The following is a 19928-nucleotide window of genomic DNA, read 5'->3' as shown; positions in this document are numbered from 1 at the left end:
TGTCTCCAACGACCGAAAGGGGACACTTCCATTGCCGTAAACCCTCAATGAATGAATTATTTTGTTTGCCGGGCACATAGAATCTACCTTGACCCACCATGAAAAGTAGTCGCAAACCGGTGGGAAATGTGCTTCATGATTAAACGCGTTGATCGGGTAAAGTATATAACGGGATCCCTCGAAAAGTACGAGCTTTCTGTGTCGGAGATAACACAACCTAAAATGTTAAATAATGTATGACCTTAAGCTAGGGTAATCAATAATGACGCAAGCGTTCTCATTGGCGAGAGAAAAATGCCAATCTCCCATAATGTTCAGAGTATAAACAACATCATGATCCCATGTTCATGGTCATGCTTGCTAATGGAATGGTGATGTCGCCATGGCACATGGCCATTTCCTTCGCTTAATCTCAAGACCATCACCATAAGAGTCGCTAAATGCTTCCACCGAAAGGAACGGTAAGAATTATGATAGATGTAATGCCATGATGCAGCGAGTTCATGGTATGGAAGATCCAAAGTTAGAGGCAAGTTGTTGTTCGAAAAAGATGTGAGGTGTGTCACCAACCAGGATTGTGAACCCGTCTAGAAGAAGAAACCATGCATGGTTGAATCAATGTCAATATCTTCCATATTAGCATAAAGTATGCAAACAAACTTCGAGAATAAGTTTGGTCGCTTGAAGAATTAGGGAAGACCAATCGATGTTTGTAATGTAGTCACCAAGAGATGGCCATAGGTATTGAATCCATCATAGATCGAAAGGATTGCTCGGGAATGAGTTTGGGAGATACCATGTTTGATGAAAATGCAATTGATGAAGATGCCATAGTGGATGAAGTAAAAAGAAATAGTTAACGACAAAGGCAACCGATGGATAAATGAGTATGTAAGAAAAATAGACCCTCCCGTAAGCACATACGTTAAAATTATATTAGTCACAACGAAATGATGATAATCCTACTAAGCATTTCATACAAAAGAAGACGAAAGATAAGACAAAAATTCATAATACGACGAAAAACGAATAACATATAATTATTTATTTATTGACTTAGTAATATTAGAAAATTATAGATTATTATGTTGATCTTGGAGACGATATCGCGGCACTAGATTGTTTAGTTCTTCCATTTGTTGGCCGAAATTGCATTTGAATGTCCCTTTGCGGGCAGAGAGTAGTTTGATTTTCCATAAGGAGAGCGTGATTTTGCAAGGATTGAGAATGATTTTCCAAGATTTCCTCCTGCTCAACATCATGTTTTGCTTGACATTCTTGGAAATCCTTAAGAGTTGTAATGATGATATTCGACGAGCGTGTAGTTCCCGTGATGCCTTGATGAAGAAATTGAATGCCTTCCATGGGATTAAAAAATTTAGCATGGCATTTTCATCAAAGAAATGTTCAGTGGTTTGAGCTTGGGTCGCTCGCTCATCCGGTCGAGTATCAAGAATCCAAAACCAATGGAGTAGTCCGGTTTTGGGAGTACACTAATATGTGCTCTTTGAAGTGGTGTTTTCGAGAAATTCATCGATAAACCCCTAACGATCATAATTTGGCGGACTAAAGTAGGTAGAGGTAGAGGTGCCGACTTTCTTGTTTTCCGGTGATCACGCTCGAGGTGTTGGATTAGACAAAAATCATCTCTTTGATTCTCGCAAAATCCAAAGCAGCGGAGTTGAAGCTTTGTGACTTCGATTGGTGAGATGTACCTATCACATTGTGTCCCAACCAGTGGAGCACAACTCGTTGATTATGTTTCAAAGAGCGTTGAAGAACAATGTGATGTCTATTTCCCACTTCACCATGAGATATGGTAGCTCTTGGTAAAGTTTTGATGAATCAAATGATGACTCGAAAAAGGAACTCCCGGTATTCATTGGTATTTGAAATATGTCCAAGATAATTTCCTAGTCAATTCCAATCATTCCATAAGCATTGAAGTAGAATTTTCCATTCTCGTGTCCTATAAATTGGTAGAACATCAAAACCAATTCTCGAGAATAACAAGTTGCTGAATGATATAGAAGAGGCATCCATCCCCGACATATTATTTCGGTGTCAAAATAAGGATAAAACCGGCCATCTTCTAAAACTTTTAGGTAGTCTTTCTTGGGCATTATTTTTCTTGGTTGATCCATTTGGTAGTATTACTGAGGGAAGGATAGTGAAAATTGTTTGAATGAGAATGGCTGAAAAAGAAGAGATTTATAGCCAATCTATGAGTTTGTACCAATCTAGATTCCAAGTGTAGTTAATGACCCATGTGGTTATGAATAGCAACAATGGGGATCCATAGTAAGTCTTGTCATGTCAGATTTCCAAAAACAATTAATGAGATGGTTCAATGTTAGAAAATACGGAGGAAAGTTTCACATGGTAGTTAGACTTACACGTAATTTCAGAAATGATGATCATACCGCAGTAATAGAATATGGATCAAGCTGCATGTGTGACAAGTGTTATGCGTACCTTGTAGCGTGCACGATCTTCTCTGAACACCATGAGTATCAATTAATTATTTTGGTGAGTTTTGGATGGTGTTTTTTTTTTTTAGAAAGGAAAAGACAACTAATATACACAAATATTTTATACGAAACTTCTCCATTTAATACGTAACCCGTACAAATGTGTGAGAATTATTTAACACACCATACTAATATACAAAACGCATTGCATTTAAAGAGAGATGGTTACATAGATCTATATGTGCCGGATCATGTTATGCATGAGTGACATGCAGAATAATAATAAACACCGCTATCACGAATATGGTGATAGCCTATTCGCTGCCCTTTTCCCATCTCTCGATTGATTCATTATGATCAAGAAAATGAGAATTTGTGAAGAGGAATTTGTGAAGAGTGAGAGAAGGGGATGAGTGAAAATGGAAAAGGAGAGTTGTATTTATAATTAGATTTCGACCATCAAGCATCCGACCATTTGATCACCGTTTGGTTCGACCGTTGGGGCTTTGAGAGTAGGCCCAATGCATCAAGGAACAAACTACTATATTATAAAGTACAATAATTGCATAACATAAATAATTTCTCATTCAAACCGTCGAGATACAAAATTATGAGAAATCAACCGATATATAATATTTTATCACAAGAAAACTAAAAATGCAATGTATAAGGGAAATAAATGACATAGTCATTTCTAGACCAAGAAATAAACCTCCTCCCGTTAGCGTAAGATGAACCCGGTTTCTACGCCGCCGGGCCACTTAATCGAACGAACCGGGCGAAATGACCGGTCCGAATGTGGCCTATAGATCAGAGCAATTGATCTTGAATTGCCGCCGATTTGCCATTATCATTCTCTGGAAACGGACTTGGCGATTGCGCATTTCTTGTTGGAAGTCATTTTGGGAAGTAAGCATCTCTTCCTGACGAAGAAACATCCTGCACATACTAGTGTTCATGTGTCTCAAGGCTTCCATGGGAGTGTTGATTCAGCCCATGGTAGCCTCATTAAAACAGTCGGGTGGTGAAGGGGGAGGAGGAGGTACGTTATCACACTCAATATCATCTCTAGCTACTGGGTCCCAGTGGTCTAGAACACAAGTCTCGAAAATTCCAAAATTCTCGAAAGACCTTGTTGGAATGAAAGGAGTAGCGGACTGGAACCCTAAGTTAAGCATAAGCCGAAAGTAACAAGTACAACAAAGAGGAGCTAACCTGTTTGACGCGGTCGTAAGAACATGGCCCAGGAAATGGACCATACAGAAAGTGTTCTTCTTCTCTTGGAGGATCCACAGCAGGTGCAAGAATGTCTTGTTCACGTCAGACGTCTTTGAAGTTCCAATGACGTTGTACGCCAGCCATTGAGTGACGGCTAATTGGTTTTGTCTGAGCGAGTGCTGGTACACGCAGTTCGAGCCATTATTGTACTCTCCCTAGAGAAGCGTGTCAAACATTAAGTCCCTCGTAGTCGGATACTCTGACAACAACAAGGTCGGACTATCGAGTTTATTGAATCAGGTCAGATTCGATATTAACTCCAAAGCGTGAGTTCACGCTCCAACCCATCCGCCGTAATCCAAAAATTCATCACCCCGAAACCTCCATTGTCGTAGAAAATTTCAACACCAAATCTTTGGAATAATCAGCTGGAATTTGATGCAAGAGATATTCCCACTCTCTACTAGCAATTTCCTCATCGAAAAATAGATGAAACATCCCAGAATTGAGAGATTTTCAAAATTTCTCTCAACTGTGATTCTCCTTCGTGCTGCCATAGCAAGGTCTAGATGAATTTCTGAGGGTGGAAATTGCTAGGAGTGATGGAGGAGATGGTGCTGGAGGAAGGGAGTTCGAATTGGTGGAGTTTAGCCCGCGTGCGCGGGTTGAATTCGGGTCTGTCTAGTCGCGTGCGCGAGGTGAGTGTGAGGGAGACCAAGATCCGGATTTTGAAGGGGAAGAAATGTGAGGGTTGGTCGTGGGGTGCCCGCGGTGGATTTTTGTAAACGGGTCCGTGATTTTGGGTCAGGTCTAATTTTTGGCCCAAACCCAAATGAATTCCAGAAATTCCCCTTATGTCCCGAAATGTTCCGAAATTTCAAACGTGGAATTTCGATTCGTTTAAACTCCAAATTGAAACAATGATATATCAAAACGATCGGCATTAAAAATGCCATTCACTGGAATATGACAAAATCACATTCAAACCTTTTTTTTTTTATTTTTTTTTTTAGTATTTATTTATTTACAATTTTTATATACAAATGTACAAGTCGAGGAACGGTCAACAACACCGGCAAATTCAAATAAAACAACAATCACAAGTTCACAACAAATTTTAACTCGAGCAACTTTCATGTCGGCTCGGGCTTAACCCAATCCAGCCAGACCGCGGGCTTAACCTTTATGTTTTGGGGCCTAGGGTTCGTGGATGGTACCATCCCTGACCAATGTGCAATGGTCTAATAATAATATTACCCTTAGTACACATGGTATGGCCTCAAACCGCCCCGAAATCAGTCACATAGAAAACCGATCGGGGTTGGGCTGGGTGGAATCCAATGCCCGCACGAATTTGGAAATGTCCGATATATATTGCATATCACGACTCTCTTTGGGCACCATGCTGGGTGCTAAGGGAAAAATAAAAAATAAATAAAAAAAACAAACGAGTATATACATATATGTTGAGTCTTTTTACGTCAGATCCTCAAGATGAATGTGAGTCTTTTAACGTCAGATCCTCAATACGAATGTGAGTCTTTTAACATCAGATCCTCAAGACGAATCCCAACCCGTGGGAATAATAGGGCGACGAACGGTTTATCCCCACCGCCGGTGTCGCATAAATAATATATCTTATACCGGCTCATCTCGGATAATAGATCAAGACCTGGACAGAAGCGTTGTTGACAATTCATACACAACCCCATCCTTCTAGCACGTCGCTTTTGAGCAAAAGTACTACGACCATTACCAATTCGAGATGGGTGAGATTTACACCAAATGATGAGTTGGAGTTTGCGAGGAAGAGAATAGAAAAGGGAGGAGAATGAAGGATTTGAAATTTTGGTATCCATTGTTTTCCAGCGCACGCTTGCTCGATTATCGTAAGACATTTATACTTCGGTTCTAAAGTAGAGTTTTTGTGGACTAAGGTTCCGCGGTGCAACCACACACTCTAGAGATTTGTAGAAAAGAAAATAGAAGAGGGCCCAGCTACCCTAATGGCGTACTTTTCTTGTTTAAGTCAATTGGAAAAGAAGTACACCAAATAATCTATTAGTCTGTGTAGACTGGATTATTGAGAAGAGTCTCTTCGACATCTGGAGAGCGCAACTCATGATAATGTTTAAGGCGTTGGCCATTTACTTGAAATTCGCTATCATCATTTACATTTTTCAAAGTGATAGCCCCATAAGGGGTGACAGCCAGAGACAAAGGAAAGGACCGCACCATCGAAGTTTTTAATTTTCCTGGAAAAATATGTAATCTTGAGTTGTACATCAAAACTTTTTGACCCACTTTGAAATTTTTCTCAATATGTGCTTGTCATGCACTCTTTTCATGTTGGCTTTATAGGATTTTGAGAGATCATAGGCATCACTCCGAATTTCTTCAAGCTCATTTAACTACAATTTTCTCTTCGCGCCTGCCGCGTTAGTATTATAATTGAGGCTTTTGATGGCCCATAGAGCACGGTGCTCAAGTTCAATCGGTCAGATGACAAGGTTTTCCAAAAACGAGGCAATAAGGAGACATCCCTATAGGTGTCTTAAAAGTTGTTCTGTATGCCCATACCATATCGCATCAGATAATCGTAGAGACCAATCTTTTTTAGATGGATTGACAATTTTTTCCAAAATGGATTTGATCTCTATATTAGAGACTTCTACTTGACCACTGGTTTGAGGATGATACGGAGTTGCCACTTTGTGCGTGACTCCATATTTCTTTACTAAAGATTCAAAAATTTTATTGCGTAAATGTTTTCCCCATCACTAATTATAGCTTTTGAACACCAAATCGAGAAAAAATATTTTTTTACTTAACAAAACGACCGCTTTATGATCATTAGCACGACATGCCAATGCCTCAATCCATTTTGACACATAGTCAACTGCTACTAGTATGTATAGGAAGCCATGTGAATTTGGAAATGGACCCATGAAGTCGATGCCCCATACATCAAAGATTTCCACAATTAAAATGGGATTTAAGGGCATCATATTGCGCTTGAGTAATACGTCCTAGCTCCGGCAAATATTGCATGCTTTGCAATGCTCATGTGCATCTCTAAACAAGGTTGGCCAATAGAATCCATATTGTAGGACCTTGGCGCAGTTTTCTTACCACTAAAATGACCACCACAAGATTGTTCATAGCGTAAGGATAACACATCATCATGTTCCCGGTCGGGAATGCAACGGGCGGATTAGTTGGTCGAACAATACTTGAAGAGGTAGGGATCATCCCGAAATAAAATTTCACAAAGGATAAGAACTTTTTCCGTCATTACTGAGACCAAGATGAAGGGACTTCTTTGGTAACTAAGTAATTTACTATGTCGCCGCTACCAAGGGGACGAAAAAATAGAGTACAAGTGTTCATCCGAAAGGAATCACGATAGGTTTGGTATCAGTATCAACATCACTGACAAGTCGTAATAAATGGTTTGCAACCACATTTTCGCAACCTTTTTTATCTATAATTTCTAGAGTAAACTCTTACAAAAGGAAAATCCATTGGATCAACCTTTGTTTTGCATCTTTTTTCGCTAATAGATAACGGCGTCGCACATGGTCGATGTAGATAATAGTTGGAGAACCCACTAGGTAAGGATCGAAACTTATCCAAAGCATATACAACGGCGAGAAACTTTTTCTCAGTGGTGGTATAGTTACGTTGAGCTTCATTAAAGGTTTTACTCGCGATAGTAAATGACAACCGGCTTATCTTCTCGGCGTTGCCCTAGTACTCTCCAATAGCATAGTCGCCAAACACACATTAATTCAAAAGGTTTAGACCAATCAAAGGTTGAAACCGGCAAAAAAAACGCATCTTTAAGCAGAGATTGGTTAAAGGTCGAGCAACCTTTGAGAAATCTTGAATAAATCTCCTATAGAAACCTCAAGGTCCTAAGAATGCGAATGTCTCGAACTGATTTTGGTATAGGAAGTGAAGCAATTTTTTCTATCTTAGCTTTGTCGACTTCGATTTCGTCCTTTGAAACGATATGTCATAAAACTATTCCTTTTGTAACCATGAAATGACATTTTTCCCAATTGAGAACAAGATTTTTCTCTTCACAACGTGTAAAGACCTTTTCAAGATTTGATAGACAACTATCGAAAGAATTTCCATATATTGAGAAGTCGTCCATGAATACTTACATAAAACGTTCAACCATATCACTGAAAATATGAAGCATGCAGCGTTGGAAAGTACCAGGTGCATTGCAAAGGGTGAAAGACATTCGTCTATATGCAAATGTACCAAATGGATAGGTGAACGTGGTCTTTTCTTGATCAGCAGGGTCTATGACTATCTGAAAATAACCTGAATAACCATCAAGAAAATAGTAATATGCATGACCGGCTAAGCGTTCGAGCATCTAATCGATGAATGGAAGTAGAAAGTGATCCTTACGAGTGACGGCATTACGTTTGCGATAGTTAATGCATATTCGCCATTTCACTGGGATACGAGCGGAAATGCATTCATCTTTATCATTTCGCACAACTGTAATGCCAGATTTCTTGGGAACCACGTGTACAGGACTCACCCAAACACTATAAAAAATAGGGTAAATAATACCCGCATCGAGTAATTTTAAAACTTCTTCTCGTACCACATCTTTCATGGTAGGGTTTAGTCAACGTTGCGGTTCACGCGACGTCTTAGCATTTTCTTGAAGGTGTATGCAATGGGTGCACACAGTAGGTTCAATGCCTTTAATGTCATCTAGGGACCATCCAATAGCAGAACGATGTTGTTGAATGACATTAATTAAACGAGCTTCCTAATCGTCAGTCAATTGTGAAGAAATGATAACTGGGTGACGACCATCCGGATCAAAATTATGCGTATTTTAATTCGAATGAAAGGGTTTTAAATCAGGGGTGGACGGAGTGGGTATTAAAGATTCTTGAGGAAAGTCATCATCTATGCAATAAACAGATTGATGTTCATCCAAATTACTGGATATCACAGTCGTAGGGTCAAATAATGGTATTGACTCTAATAACTCATTTACTTCTTGTGTATAATCATCGTCCTCAAACTCGGATTCGCTAAAGGAAAGAAATTGGTACACTTCATCTTCTGGAAAAGAGTTTGTTAAATACTTTTGCGTAATGCTGTGAACCCTGTTGACCTCACCATCAATGTCAGGCTCTGGAAGTTGTTTCATCAACTTGAACACATTCACCTCGACCGACAGATTTCTGAAGGACATGGTCATAGAACCATCCCTACAGTTAATAATAACATTAGCAGTTGCTAGGAACGGACGTCCTAAGATGATAGGAATGGAATCACATGCAACTTCTGTATCCAAAATAGCAAAGTCTACAGGATAGAAGAAGTCTTGGACTTTTACAAGGACGTTTTCCACAATTCCTTTTGGATACTTTATGGAACGATCGGCTAACTGTAGAGTCATGGTGGTAGGTTTGAGCTCATGAAGACCTAGTTGTTTAAATAAGTAATATGGAAGTAAGTTCACACTAGCTCCTAGGTCTAGTAAATAGAAGAGTTGTATATTTGTCACCTAAGGTGCATGGAACCGCCGCTCTACCGTGGTCCTTGTATTTGACTATACCATTGTGTTCGGTGATGGATGGAAACCGTTCGTGAGGAACGCTTGTTGAGGAACATTAGTTCTCCTTTTTTGTGGTGCACATATCTTTCGAAATTTTGAATGTTTTGGTAATAGTTTTAAGGCATCGAAAAGGTAAGTTGATTGTCAAATTTTGAAAAGTCTCTCGAATTTCAAAGAAAATTCTCATCGTTTTTATTCTTTGCCAAGCCGCAAGAAACGGTGCCTTAGGGCTGAATTTGGCAAAGGGTCTACTTGCTTGTTTCCTACATTCGATTTTGTTGACTTTGTTGGATCCGGGGAATCCTCCGTAGGTTCATTATTAGAAATAGATTCATTGGAACCTTCGTTCCTTTGGTTGATTATCCGCATACGATTTGATTGTCTACAGTTTTTCCAGATCGTAGAGTAGTGATTGCATGCACCTCACCTTGGTTGGGGTGCTTGTACCAGTGCATTGGTGAGTTCAAATGTCGTGTTTTTTGGTTTAGGGTTTGAACCGCTTGTTCGAAACACGCCTTTTCTCGACTTTTTTTTGCCAATTGTTGAAGTGATTGTTGGATAGACGTTAAAATTTGAGACTGTTGGTTCATGTAAGCCAAGAAAGTCTCGTTTTGTCCTATCCGTAACGGGTGGCGCAGTTGTTGCAATGTAGTAGTTCTCGATTATTGCTTAGAAGTTGCTGATTATAGTTGGGATCTGGATTAGCTGGAACAAGGCTGCGGTTGGTTTGATCATTAGCATTGGAATTATTTTGAAATTGACCTTGTGGGTATTGTTGATTATTTCCTTGGCGGTATGGAATAAAATTGTTGGTAGGTTGAACAGGTGGATTAGTGAAACCCGAGAGAGCCCCATTTGTTGGTTATTTTGGCACCAAGCTTAAATTCGATGTTGTCTCCACGGTGCATTAGGAATGTTGAATGCACATGCCTCCTCCGATTGTTGAGTAGGGAAGCATATAACAAGGGACAATATGCATCGGGACGGTCGACTAAGACAAAGGACACACGGGGAGGGGTGTCAACGCGTTTATGACCGGTTTTGGTAGTTGATCGTTTACTTGAACCGCAAGGGGCATCTACTTTTTAGTTAGGGATTCTATCAAATTTTTAATTCGGGATCGGGTTTTACCTCAAAAATAGATGTGGCCTTTGTAACATTGTCCTTTGATAACCTAGGACGACTTCGGTGTTACCCCATTGTACCTTTTTCACTTGTTTTTCAAGAAAAGTATAAGCTTCAGGTAGCTCCTTTGTCCATGAAGCAACCTCCATTCATTATATCAAGAGTTTCTTTTTTGATGATCATACGCACCATTAAAGAATGAACGAACAAGGACAACTTTGTCTAGTTGGTGGTGAGGACATTCTAACGTAAGATCGATTGAAACGACTCCATGCTTCCGTAAAGGATTCATGAGGATTTTCACGAAAAGAATTGAATTTTTGAAGCATTTCGTTGTTTTCTTCTGAATGTAAAATTGAAGCATGAAAGCTTGAACTAATTTATTCCATGTGTCTATGGATTGTGGCTGTTGTCCTGCTAGCCAAATTGACGCTTTCTCCGCTAAAGTGAATGGAAACAACTGAAGCAAGAGTTGTTCCTTAGAGACGGATGGATGGTGAAATGTTGTGGCCACTTGTTGAAGCCTCGCGAATATGATTATGCGGGTTTTTCGTGTTCCAAACCATGATATATAGGTAACAAACTAAAAACGTTTGGCGGATACTGAAAATCACCGACAATGTCCTCAAGTTTGATCGCGGGGAAGAAGGTCCTTCCCCGTAATGCAAGATAGAAGTCCGACCAGAGGCTTCTCAGCTGGTGGAGGATCGTCAGCCATAACGATAGAAGTTAATGGCGATGAAGGATCTTGATGAAGGTAATTAACAGAAGAAGAACAATTTTTAGGTGAGAACTTACGCAATTGCTTATCGTATTTTCTTCGACGATAGGTATGTTCAAATTCTTTAGTGGAACCAGACCGTAATCTCATGCATGCAAGCATAAAATTAGATCTAATTGATAGAAGAAACTTATTATTACTTGAATTTTATTATTATCTTTAAGCTGTAGAGTTGAACAACGTAGGCCTAAGCTACTGGTAACGTAGCAGTAAAGCTAGGAATATGTGTTCATAAACCAACAGCCAGGTCACAAGAGAGATATGAGGGAGGTTTTCCGTGCAAGCACGGTTCTAATTAAGTAACCTCAATCTTTCAAGTTTCTTAGACACCGTTGGAATATGATTATGAAAAAGATTTATGGAATTAAAATTTATGCAAGGGCTTAATTTATTAATTTATTTTTTTTAACTAAGATTTATGCAAGGGTGAAAATATAAACATGCAAATACGATCTACTCATACAATACTAGATGCAGTAGCATGTGAAGATACTCTACTCATACGTATAGCTATACGAATAGGCAAGGTTGTGTCATCGATAAATACTTCCATACGTATAGGCAAATATACATCAATAATACATATATGTACGCTAATTTGTAAGTCGATATTATGTAGGCGATATCAACAAGAATGTGCAAAATTTGAATCACTCATACGTATCGAAATACATTAGCATGTGAATATAGTATAATGCATACAGATAAATCGACAAAAAGTAAACATACAACGTATTATACATAAACTAAAATATTTACTCTTGTATTGCATAATAATTTGATTTCGCAATACTCATTGAGATTGCGAGTGTCATATAGAGAGCGACTTTTACCCCATAGGGTTTAGAAACAACTTATCCAACTCATATTTTAACCCTCGTTGGAATGTTCTCCTCTTTCTTGACAAAATCGACTTATTAGACAATACCGTGTACGTATACGTAGAGAAATACTAAACATGCAATAATAGACACTTATACATATAAATATAGATAACCATGCAAAACAGTACCATTGGTATGTACATATACATTAATATGCAATTCATACCCACTTAATCGCATATAAATATTTACGGACGTATTAACATGATTCATGCATATTTCTAGCCTAAGACGTAAATAATAATCCATAAACTATTACATTATACTACATACATGGCATTCATGCAAAAAACTAAAAATAAAAACAACACTAAAAATTTGGAACCTATAGCTTCCCGCTAGTCCGCCAAAGAAATGAAACAGACGTTTCAATCCGTCGACGTGATTAATCCCAAAAGATATTCGAAATTTCAGGTACAGGTCCAGAGAGTTAGGTCTGGATATGGATCAGGATTTAGCAGTGGATGTTGGGGCTATTAGATGAGCAGCAAATGAGCAAAGTCACCCGCGGACGCGAGTTACACTAGCGGACGCGAGTCCAGCCACGCACACATGTCAATTATGCCACAATGAGTTCAACTTTTCACAGAACTCTTATAATCGCCTGCAGTGTACTTTCCCAGTCCTAACTTTTGGTACCTGGAAGTACAACAAAAAATCCGTGAGTGATCAGGTCTTTTGCGAGACAAAATACGAAAATAAACCAAAAACATAAGAAAGAAACGAAAAGGAAGAAAAGAAGAGAGTGGGGGTTCCCCCTTGATGCAACTTCCAATCTGTAGCACAAGTCCTATGCCTTTAGAACAGTAGCAGCGCCATTTTGATATTCCTCTTTCTACCACGTTAGTTATTGACTCTCTAATTTGGCAAAAAATGCAAATTCAAAGTTTCCTTACTCACGATCTTCGTGTTCGTAAAGTTGAAGTAAGGATTCGAACCAACCTAAAGTCTAGGACAAACTACAACTTGGTTTTTACTCTTAGGGAACTAGTGAGTAAGTTTAATACTAATACTAGGTTTCTTTACTACACAAACATTAAAAAACATTAAGTTTCAAAATTATACAACTAAGACACAATAAAATTTACTAAAAGAAAAGGTGGAGAGTTAATCCTCCTCATGTGAAGATAACTTTTGTTGTTGATTTTAATAAGTTTATTTTATTCTTCCTAGAACTCATAGACAAGTCCTAATAGAAGAAAACTTGATCCCTAACATGTATGGCTCATCTCTAAGCTCATACATGCTAGCAAGTGGAACCAAATCAATAACTTATCTCTAAGCTCATCACTTTGATCCCTAACTAGACACTACACCAACTATCATTTTGGGATAGGATGTAGGTCGAGTTGTTCTTCCTAAACAACTTACCAAACCAACAACAAGCATTTTCCCTCACATGAGTTTTATTAACTCCCCAAAGAGGTAAGTTAGCTCATGATCCTTGGGATAAAGGATTACAAGTTAGAAAGTAACAAAAAGAGAGAGAGAAAAAGGAAGAAGAAAACTAACTATCTAAACTCACTTGCTTTTGATTTATTTCACTAGAAGAAAACCCAAGTTTCCTCCATTAAAACTATTACAAGCTATTTCTTACAAAACTCAAAACTAAATAATAAAAATGACTGAGGAACTAAAATAATACAAAGTAAGGAAAAGAAGTCAAGGGAGTAAATGGAGTGTCCCTCCCTTGTTTTGTTTTCTTCTCCATTTGAGAGAAATCTCATTTCCTCCCACGTGAAACATCAAACCACATTTACTTCATTTTTATCCACCACATTAAAACAAAGTGACACTTTGCCTTTTTTTCACTATTAACACCTAATCTAATTAATTACATGCAAGGTTTCAACTTTGCACCAATAATTTGTCATTTTTGTCTTGACATGCTCCATGATTGATGACTCATCCAATCTTATGGGCCCGCATAGTGGGTCCTATGTGCAGTCCAGTGGCGGTCCGGTCTTTGGCCAATTTTACAACTTTCCGCCTATGCGTAGAGTTCATCGCCCTGATTGTCTGAGTAGCTCACTTGTCGTATTCTGAGTCCTGGTTCAAGAGCTAGGAGCTTCGGAAGTTTGATGCTTCTGTGCGGATTTTGAAGAATTCATATATATGTCGTTCCTCGAGCTTTATCGCAGGTTTAAATAATATTTCCATGTTTACTGCGAATACCTGCAAAAGTATGAAAACATATTTATTTCATGATTATTAAACACATAATTAACCAAATTTATATGTCTCAATGGGGTTTTATAATACACTTTTGGGTGCTTATCATACACCTGCTGAATATCCTCATACGCTTTTCGAGTCTCATCATACGCACGTTGGGATTGCTGATATATATGAGAATATGCCTCCTCTATTTCTTGGCTATAATGATACACGACAGTCCTCATCCCATCAAACATACAAATCTGGTTCTCATATCTTTCCCGAACCTCAGCCTGAAAATTCAAGAAAATACATTGTGAGTACATATTATATATATAATGAATAAGAAAAATAAAACAACTAAACTCACCATGGTATACTGATCAATCTGCGGCTCTAACTCATAGCAGCGAGCACGAGGTACCTCAGGAATGGAAATGTAAGTAGCCTCCCCAACAGGTCTACACACGGCAAATATCTGAGGATTACTGGCAGACACAGGAGCTGGATGATATGCATTAAGAGGTTGTGGGTTGCAAATAGGCAGTGGCGGATGAGGAATACGTAGCTCACGTCTCATCCCTTCTAGGCCCAAAAACTCAAAGTTGCTAGCCTGACCAACATGGGGCAACAACGGACCCATGGAGACACGATTCCACCATCTATAATACGTATCAGTAGTTTGCTCAACAACAAAAGAAGACACATCTGGCCAATGACCACAACTGGCAGGAACTTCATGAACTTGAGTTATACTCCACGACTTAGCATCACTAACATCTGGTATGGGAGCACATAAAACTCCATAACCTCCAGTCATCTGTCTCCAACATCTGTTGCCACAGTACCAAACCTTACAGTCACGTGCGGCAAAAACAACTCTGTGACGTGACAACACACAAGCATGTTGCACAACTGGATCGTCAAAGGCAGTAGACAAACGCTAAGGTCTCCACTCAATAGATGACAATGATCTAATATCAATCTGAGCACGAGCAATACATACATTATTTCTAATATGCCCCCTGTTACGAGTCAAGTGAGGCCCTGATCAACTAGAAAATCTAGGGCGAGTATCAGCAATCATGTCTATGTTAGGACAAAGACAACGAAAGTACTCATAAAACTAAATCTCTAAAAGTCCTGTGAATCCTGCAATCTAAGGACTTCTACTTCCGAATGTTTGTGAAGATTTATCTAACGCCGATATCAATGTGGCAAAATACTGAGCTACCAAGGTCATAATCTCTCATATTATACAAATCAGAAACATAAGCATAATATCCAAGTCGTACCGTAGAATGACCATTTGAAAACATAACATGCCTAATAAAAAACATAAAAAAAGCCCTAACATACACATCAGTACCCTCACTATCAGGTAGAACAGTCAAATCAAACTCCGCTTGTATATCAGGATCTAAGAGGGGTTCCATATACAGTCTTAATATGAGATAGCTTAATACCAGAAGAATCATAAGCATCCACATCCAAGCGAGGAAAACTCATAAGCATACTACCCATATTCTCATAATTTGTATTAAAGGTATCGGTTGGCCTATACCGATACTCAACCTAGAAATCATGGTGAAGTTTAGTGGTGTGAACCCTAACTCCGCACAAAGAAAATGAAATGTATGATTTGTACTCCACTATCTTTCTACTAAAGCTATGACCACTGCCCAATCAGCCTTCTCATAATCTACATCAACCAAAAGACCCAAAGGTGTACACAGAATACTATCTCTAATATGTACAAACTCATCCAAACTCTTAATAACCTTCCACCAATCTTTAACACCAAGTAAAGCCGATCTAATTCGATAGTCAATAACTTGCTGATATTATGAAAAAAATAATAATGCATATAAGATAAATAATTAATTGGTCCAACTTAACTAATTAATGCATAATATTCAAAATATTTAATCAAAATTTATTAATTACCTAAGAATTAGCCACATCACTAGACACGTGTTTTGTATCACGTAGAAGACAGAACTTGCTATCAAGTGCTTCACCAAGATTAAATTGCCAATCGAAGTCGTTCATTTGATACTCAAGTACATAGGGATGTCTATCAGTCGGCGCGACATCCTCGACTTTTCTCCCCCACCGTCTTGTACTTCCTCGGGTTCTTGTACCTCTCCCCCATCGCCAATGTCGTTTGTGTATTGCCAATACACATCGTCATTATCGTCATCACCCTCGAAAGGTTCAAAAGGATCCATATAAAATTTCAAGAGTTTAGATAGTTTTTTTTTTTTTTTTTTTTTTTTAGTAAGGAGAGGGTTTATAATTGAGAGAAAAGTTGAAAGTGATTGAATCGCGCGGTTTTGGTCATCTTTATATAGAAATAGCACGCGGTGTTGAGAACACCGTGCGGTTTTCCCAAAACCGCATGGGCTTGGGCCTGTCAGATGGGCTTTAGTGGCGCGGTTTTGGGAAAACCTGCGTCATTTGTTGTCGAAAATTTGATGTTGCTCCTAAAGATAGTTGGTGTTTTTTTGGTTTGGTGTTTGGGTTGGTTCAAAATTTTGGTGTTTGGGTTGGTTCAAAATCTTTAGGAGTGATACTTTCCTTGCATCAAACACCAAATTTCCAACAATTTGGTGTTTTTTCAACTTCAGGAGAGTCACATGTTTTCAAATCAATCTGCGGCTCTAACTCATAGAAACGAGCACGAGGCACCTCAGGAATGGAAATGTAAGTAGCCTCCCCATCAGGTCCACACACGACAAACATCTGAGGATTACTAGCAGACACATGAGCTGGATGATATGCATTCAGAGGTTGTGGGTTGTAAACAGGCTATGGCGGATGAGGAATTCGTTGCTCACGTCTCATCCCTTCTAGGCCCAAAAACTCGAAGTTGCTAGCCCGACCAACATGGGGCAACAACGGACCCATGGAGACACGGTTCCACCATCTATAATACTGATCAGCAGTCTGCTCAACAACAAAAGAAGACGATCCGCCAAGGACCACAACCCGATGAACTTCATGAACTTGAGTTCTACTCCACCGACTTCTCAAGATCACTAACATCCGGCATGGGAGCACATGGAACTCCATAACGTCCCAAATATCCGTCTCTAACATTTGTCGCCCGCATTCCAAACCTTACAGTCATGTGCGGCAAAAACAACTCTGTGATGTGACAACACACAAGCATTCTGCACAACTGGATCGTCAAAAGCAGTAGACAAACGCCAAGGTCTCCACTCAATAGATGACAATGATCTAATATCAATCTGAGCACGAGCCATACATACATTATTTCTAATCTGCCCCTTGTTACGAGTCAAGTGAGGCCCTGACCAACTAGCAAATCTAGGGCGAGTATTAGTAATCATGTCTATGTTAGGACAAAGACATCGAAAGTACTCATAAAACCAAATCTCTAAAAGTCCTGTGAATCTTGCAATCTGAGGACTTCTACTTCCGAATGTCTGTGAAACTTTATCTAACGCCGATATCAATGTGGCATATACTGAGCTACCAAGGTCATAATCTCTCATATTATGCAAATTAGAAACATAAGCATAATATCCAAGTCGTACTGTAGACTGACCATTTAGAAACATAACATGCCTAAAAAAAAACATAAAAAAAGCCCTAACATACACATCAACACCCTCACTACTAGGTAGAACAGTCAAAGCAAACTCCGCTCGTGTATCAGGTTCCAAGAGGGGTTTCATATATGCAGTCTTAATATGAGATAACTTAATACCAGAAGAATCATAAGCATCCGCATCCAAGTGAGGAAAACTCATAAGCATACTACCCATATTCTCATAATTTGTATTAAAAGGTATCGGTTGGCCTATTCTGATACTCAACCCAAAAATCTTGGTGAAGTCTAGTGGTGTGAACACTAACTCCGCACAAGGAAAATAAAATGTATGAGTTGTACCCCACCATCTTTCTACTGAAGCTATGACCACTGCCCAATCAGCCTTCCCATAACCAACATCAACCAAAAGACCCAAAGGTGTACACAAAATACTATCTCTAATATGTACAAACTCATCCAAACTCTTAATAACCTTCCACCACTCTCTAACACCAAGTAAAGCTGATCTAACTAGGTAGTTAATAACATGCTGATACTATGGAAAAAAAAATGCGTATAAGATAAATAATTAATTGGTTCAACTCAACTAATTAATGCATAATATTCAAAATATTTAATCAAAACTAATTAATTACCTGAGTATTAGTCACTGCACTCGACACGTGTTTTGTATCACGTGTAGAAGACACAACTTGCATATCAAGTGCTTCACTGGGATTAAATTGCCAATCGAAGTCGTTCATCAGATACTCAAGTACATACGGATGTCTATCAGTCGGCGCGACATCCTCGGCTTCTTCTCCCCCACCATCTTGTACTTCCTCGGGTTCTTGTACTTCTCCCCCATCGCCAATGTCGTTTGTATACTGTCAATACACATCGTCATTATCATCATCATCCTCGAAAGGTTCAAAAGGATCCATATAAAATTTCAAGAGTTTAGGTAGGTTTTTGTTTTTTTTTGTTTTGGAGAGGGTTTATAATTGAGAGAAAAGTTGAAAGTGATTGAACCGCACGGTTTTGGTCATGTATATATAGAAATAGCACGTGGTGTTGAGAACACCGCCGTTTTCAAAAACCGCGTGGGCTTGGGATAGTCGGATGGGGTTTTAGTGGCGCAGTTTTGGGGAAAACCAGCGTGGGCTATATGGCGTGGTTTATCCAAAATCGCGTCATTTGATGTCGAAAATTTGATGTTGCTCCTAAAGATGGTTGGTGTATTTTGGTTTGGTGTTTGGTTTGGTTCAAAATTTTGGTGTTTTTGGTTGCTCTCATAAATATGCTTTATTATCTCAACCCAAGGCCAGCCAAAATATGTTAGATTGCTTTCGGCTTCTCCCAACAAATTAAGAATGAGCCCAGCCCAAATATTGAAGCCATCTATTCCCGCCAAAATCGTTGGCTTGAATCAAACGCTAATTGCCGACCCAGTCTCTATAAATAAAAGACTTGGGTCGGCACCAAGTCTCTATTTGCAAAGAAAGAAGAAGAAGATGATTCAAAAGGATCCATATAAAATTTCAAGAGTTTAGGTAGGTTTTTGGTTTTTTTAAAAAAAAAACTAAGGAGAGGGTTTATAATTGAGAGAAAAGTTGAAAGTGATTGAACCGCGCGGTTTTGGTTATGTATATATAGAAATAGCACGCAGTGTTCGCAAAATAGCACGCGGTGTTCGCAAAATCGCGTGGGCTTGGGCTAGTCAGATAGGCTATAGTGGCGCGGTTTTGGGAAAACTGCGTGGGCTATATGACGCGGTTTATCTAAAACCGCGTCATTTGATGTCGAAAATTTGATGTTGCTTTCCCAAAGATGGTTGGTGTTTTTTTGGTTTGGTTCAAAATTTTGGTGTTTTTTTTGTTGCTCTTCTAAAGATGCTTTATTATTCAACCCAAGCCCAACAAAATATCTTCGTGCTCACTTCTCCGGCAAATTAAGAATGAGCCCAGCCCAAATATTGAAGCCATCTATTCCCGCCAAAATCGAACCCAAGGGTTTTGCACAAAAGAAATGTTATGACATCGCTTGAAGCAGACGCTAATTGTGCCGACCCAAGTGTCTATAAATAAAAGACTTGGGTCGGCACCAAGTCTCTATTTTCAAAGAAAGAAGA

The 19928-nt window shown here is 39.0% G+C and overlaps 1 protein-coding gene across 1 annotated transcript in view; it reads left to right on the top strand.

Annotated features, from left to right (window-relative positions):
- The window catches only part of LOC147480241 (uncharacterized), a 34825-nt gene extending 22264 nt beyond the window's left edge, over positions 1 to 12561 (top strand). Inside the window, exon 14 of the mRNA XM_086578595.1 lies at positions 12496 to 12561. Within this exon, the coding sequence (XP_086434721.1) occupies positions 12496 to 12561 (66 nt within the window). The remainder of the gene's footprint in view (positions 1 to 12495) is intronic.
- The last annotated feature ends 7367 nt before the right edge of the window (positions 12562 to 19928 follow it).

The sequence above is a fragment of the Coptis chinensis genome, chromosome 8 (genome assembly GCF_015680905.1).
Source record: "Coptis chinensis isolate HL-2020 chromosome 8, ASM1568090v1, whole genome shotgun sequence".
Classification (NCBI taxonomy): domain Eukaryota; kingdom Viridiplantae; phylum Streptophyta; class Magnoliopsida; order Ranunculales; family Ranunculaceae; genus Coptis; species Coptis chinensis.
This window is presented reverse-complemented; position numbering and strand designations above follow the sequence as displayed.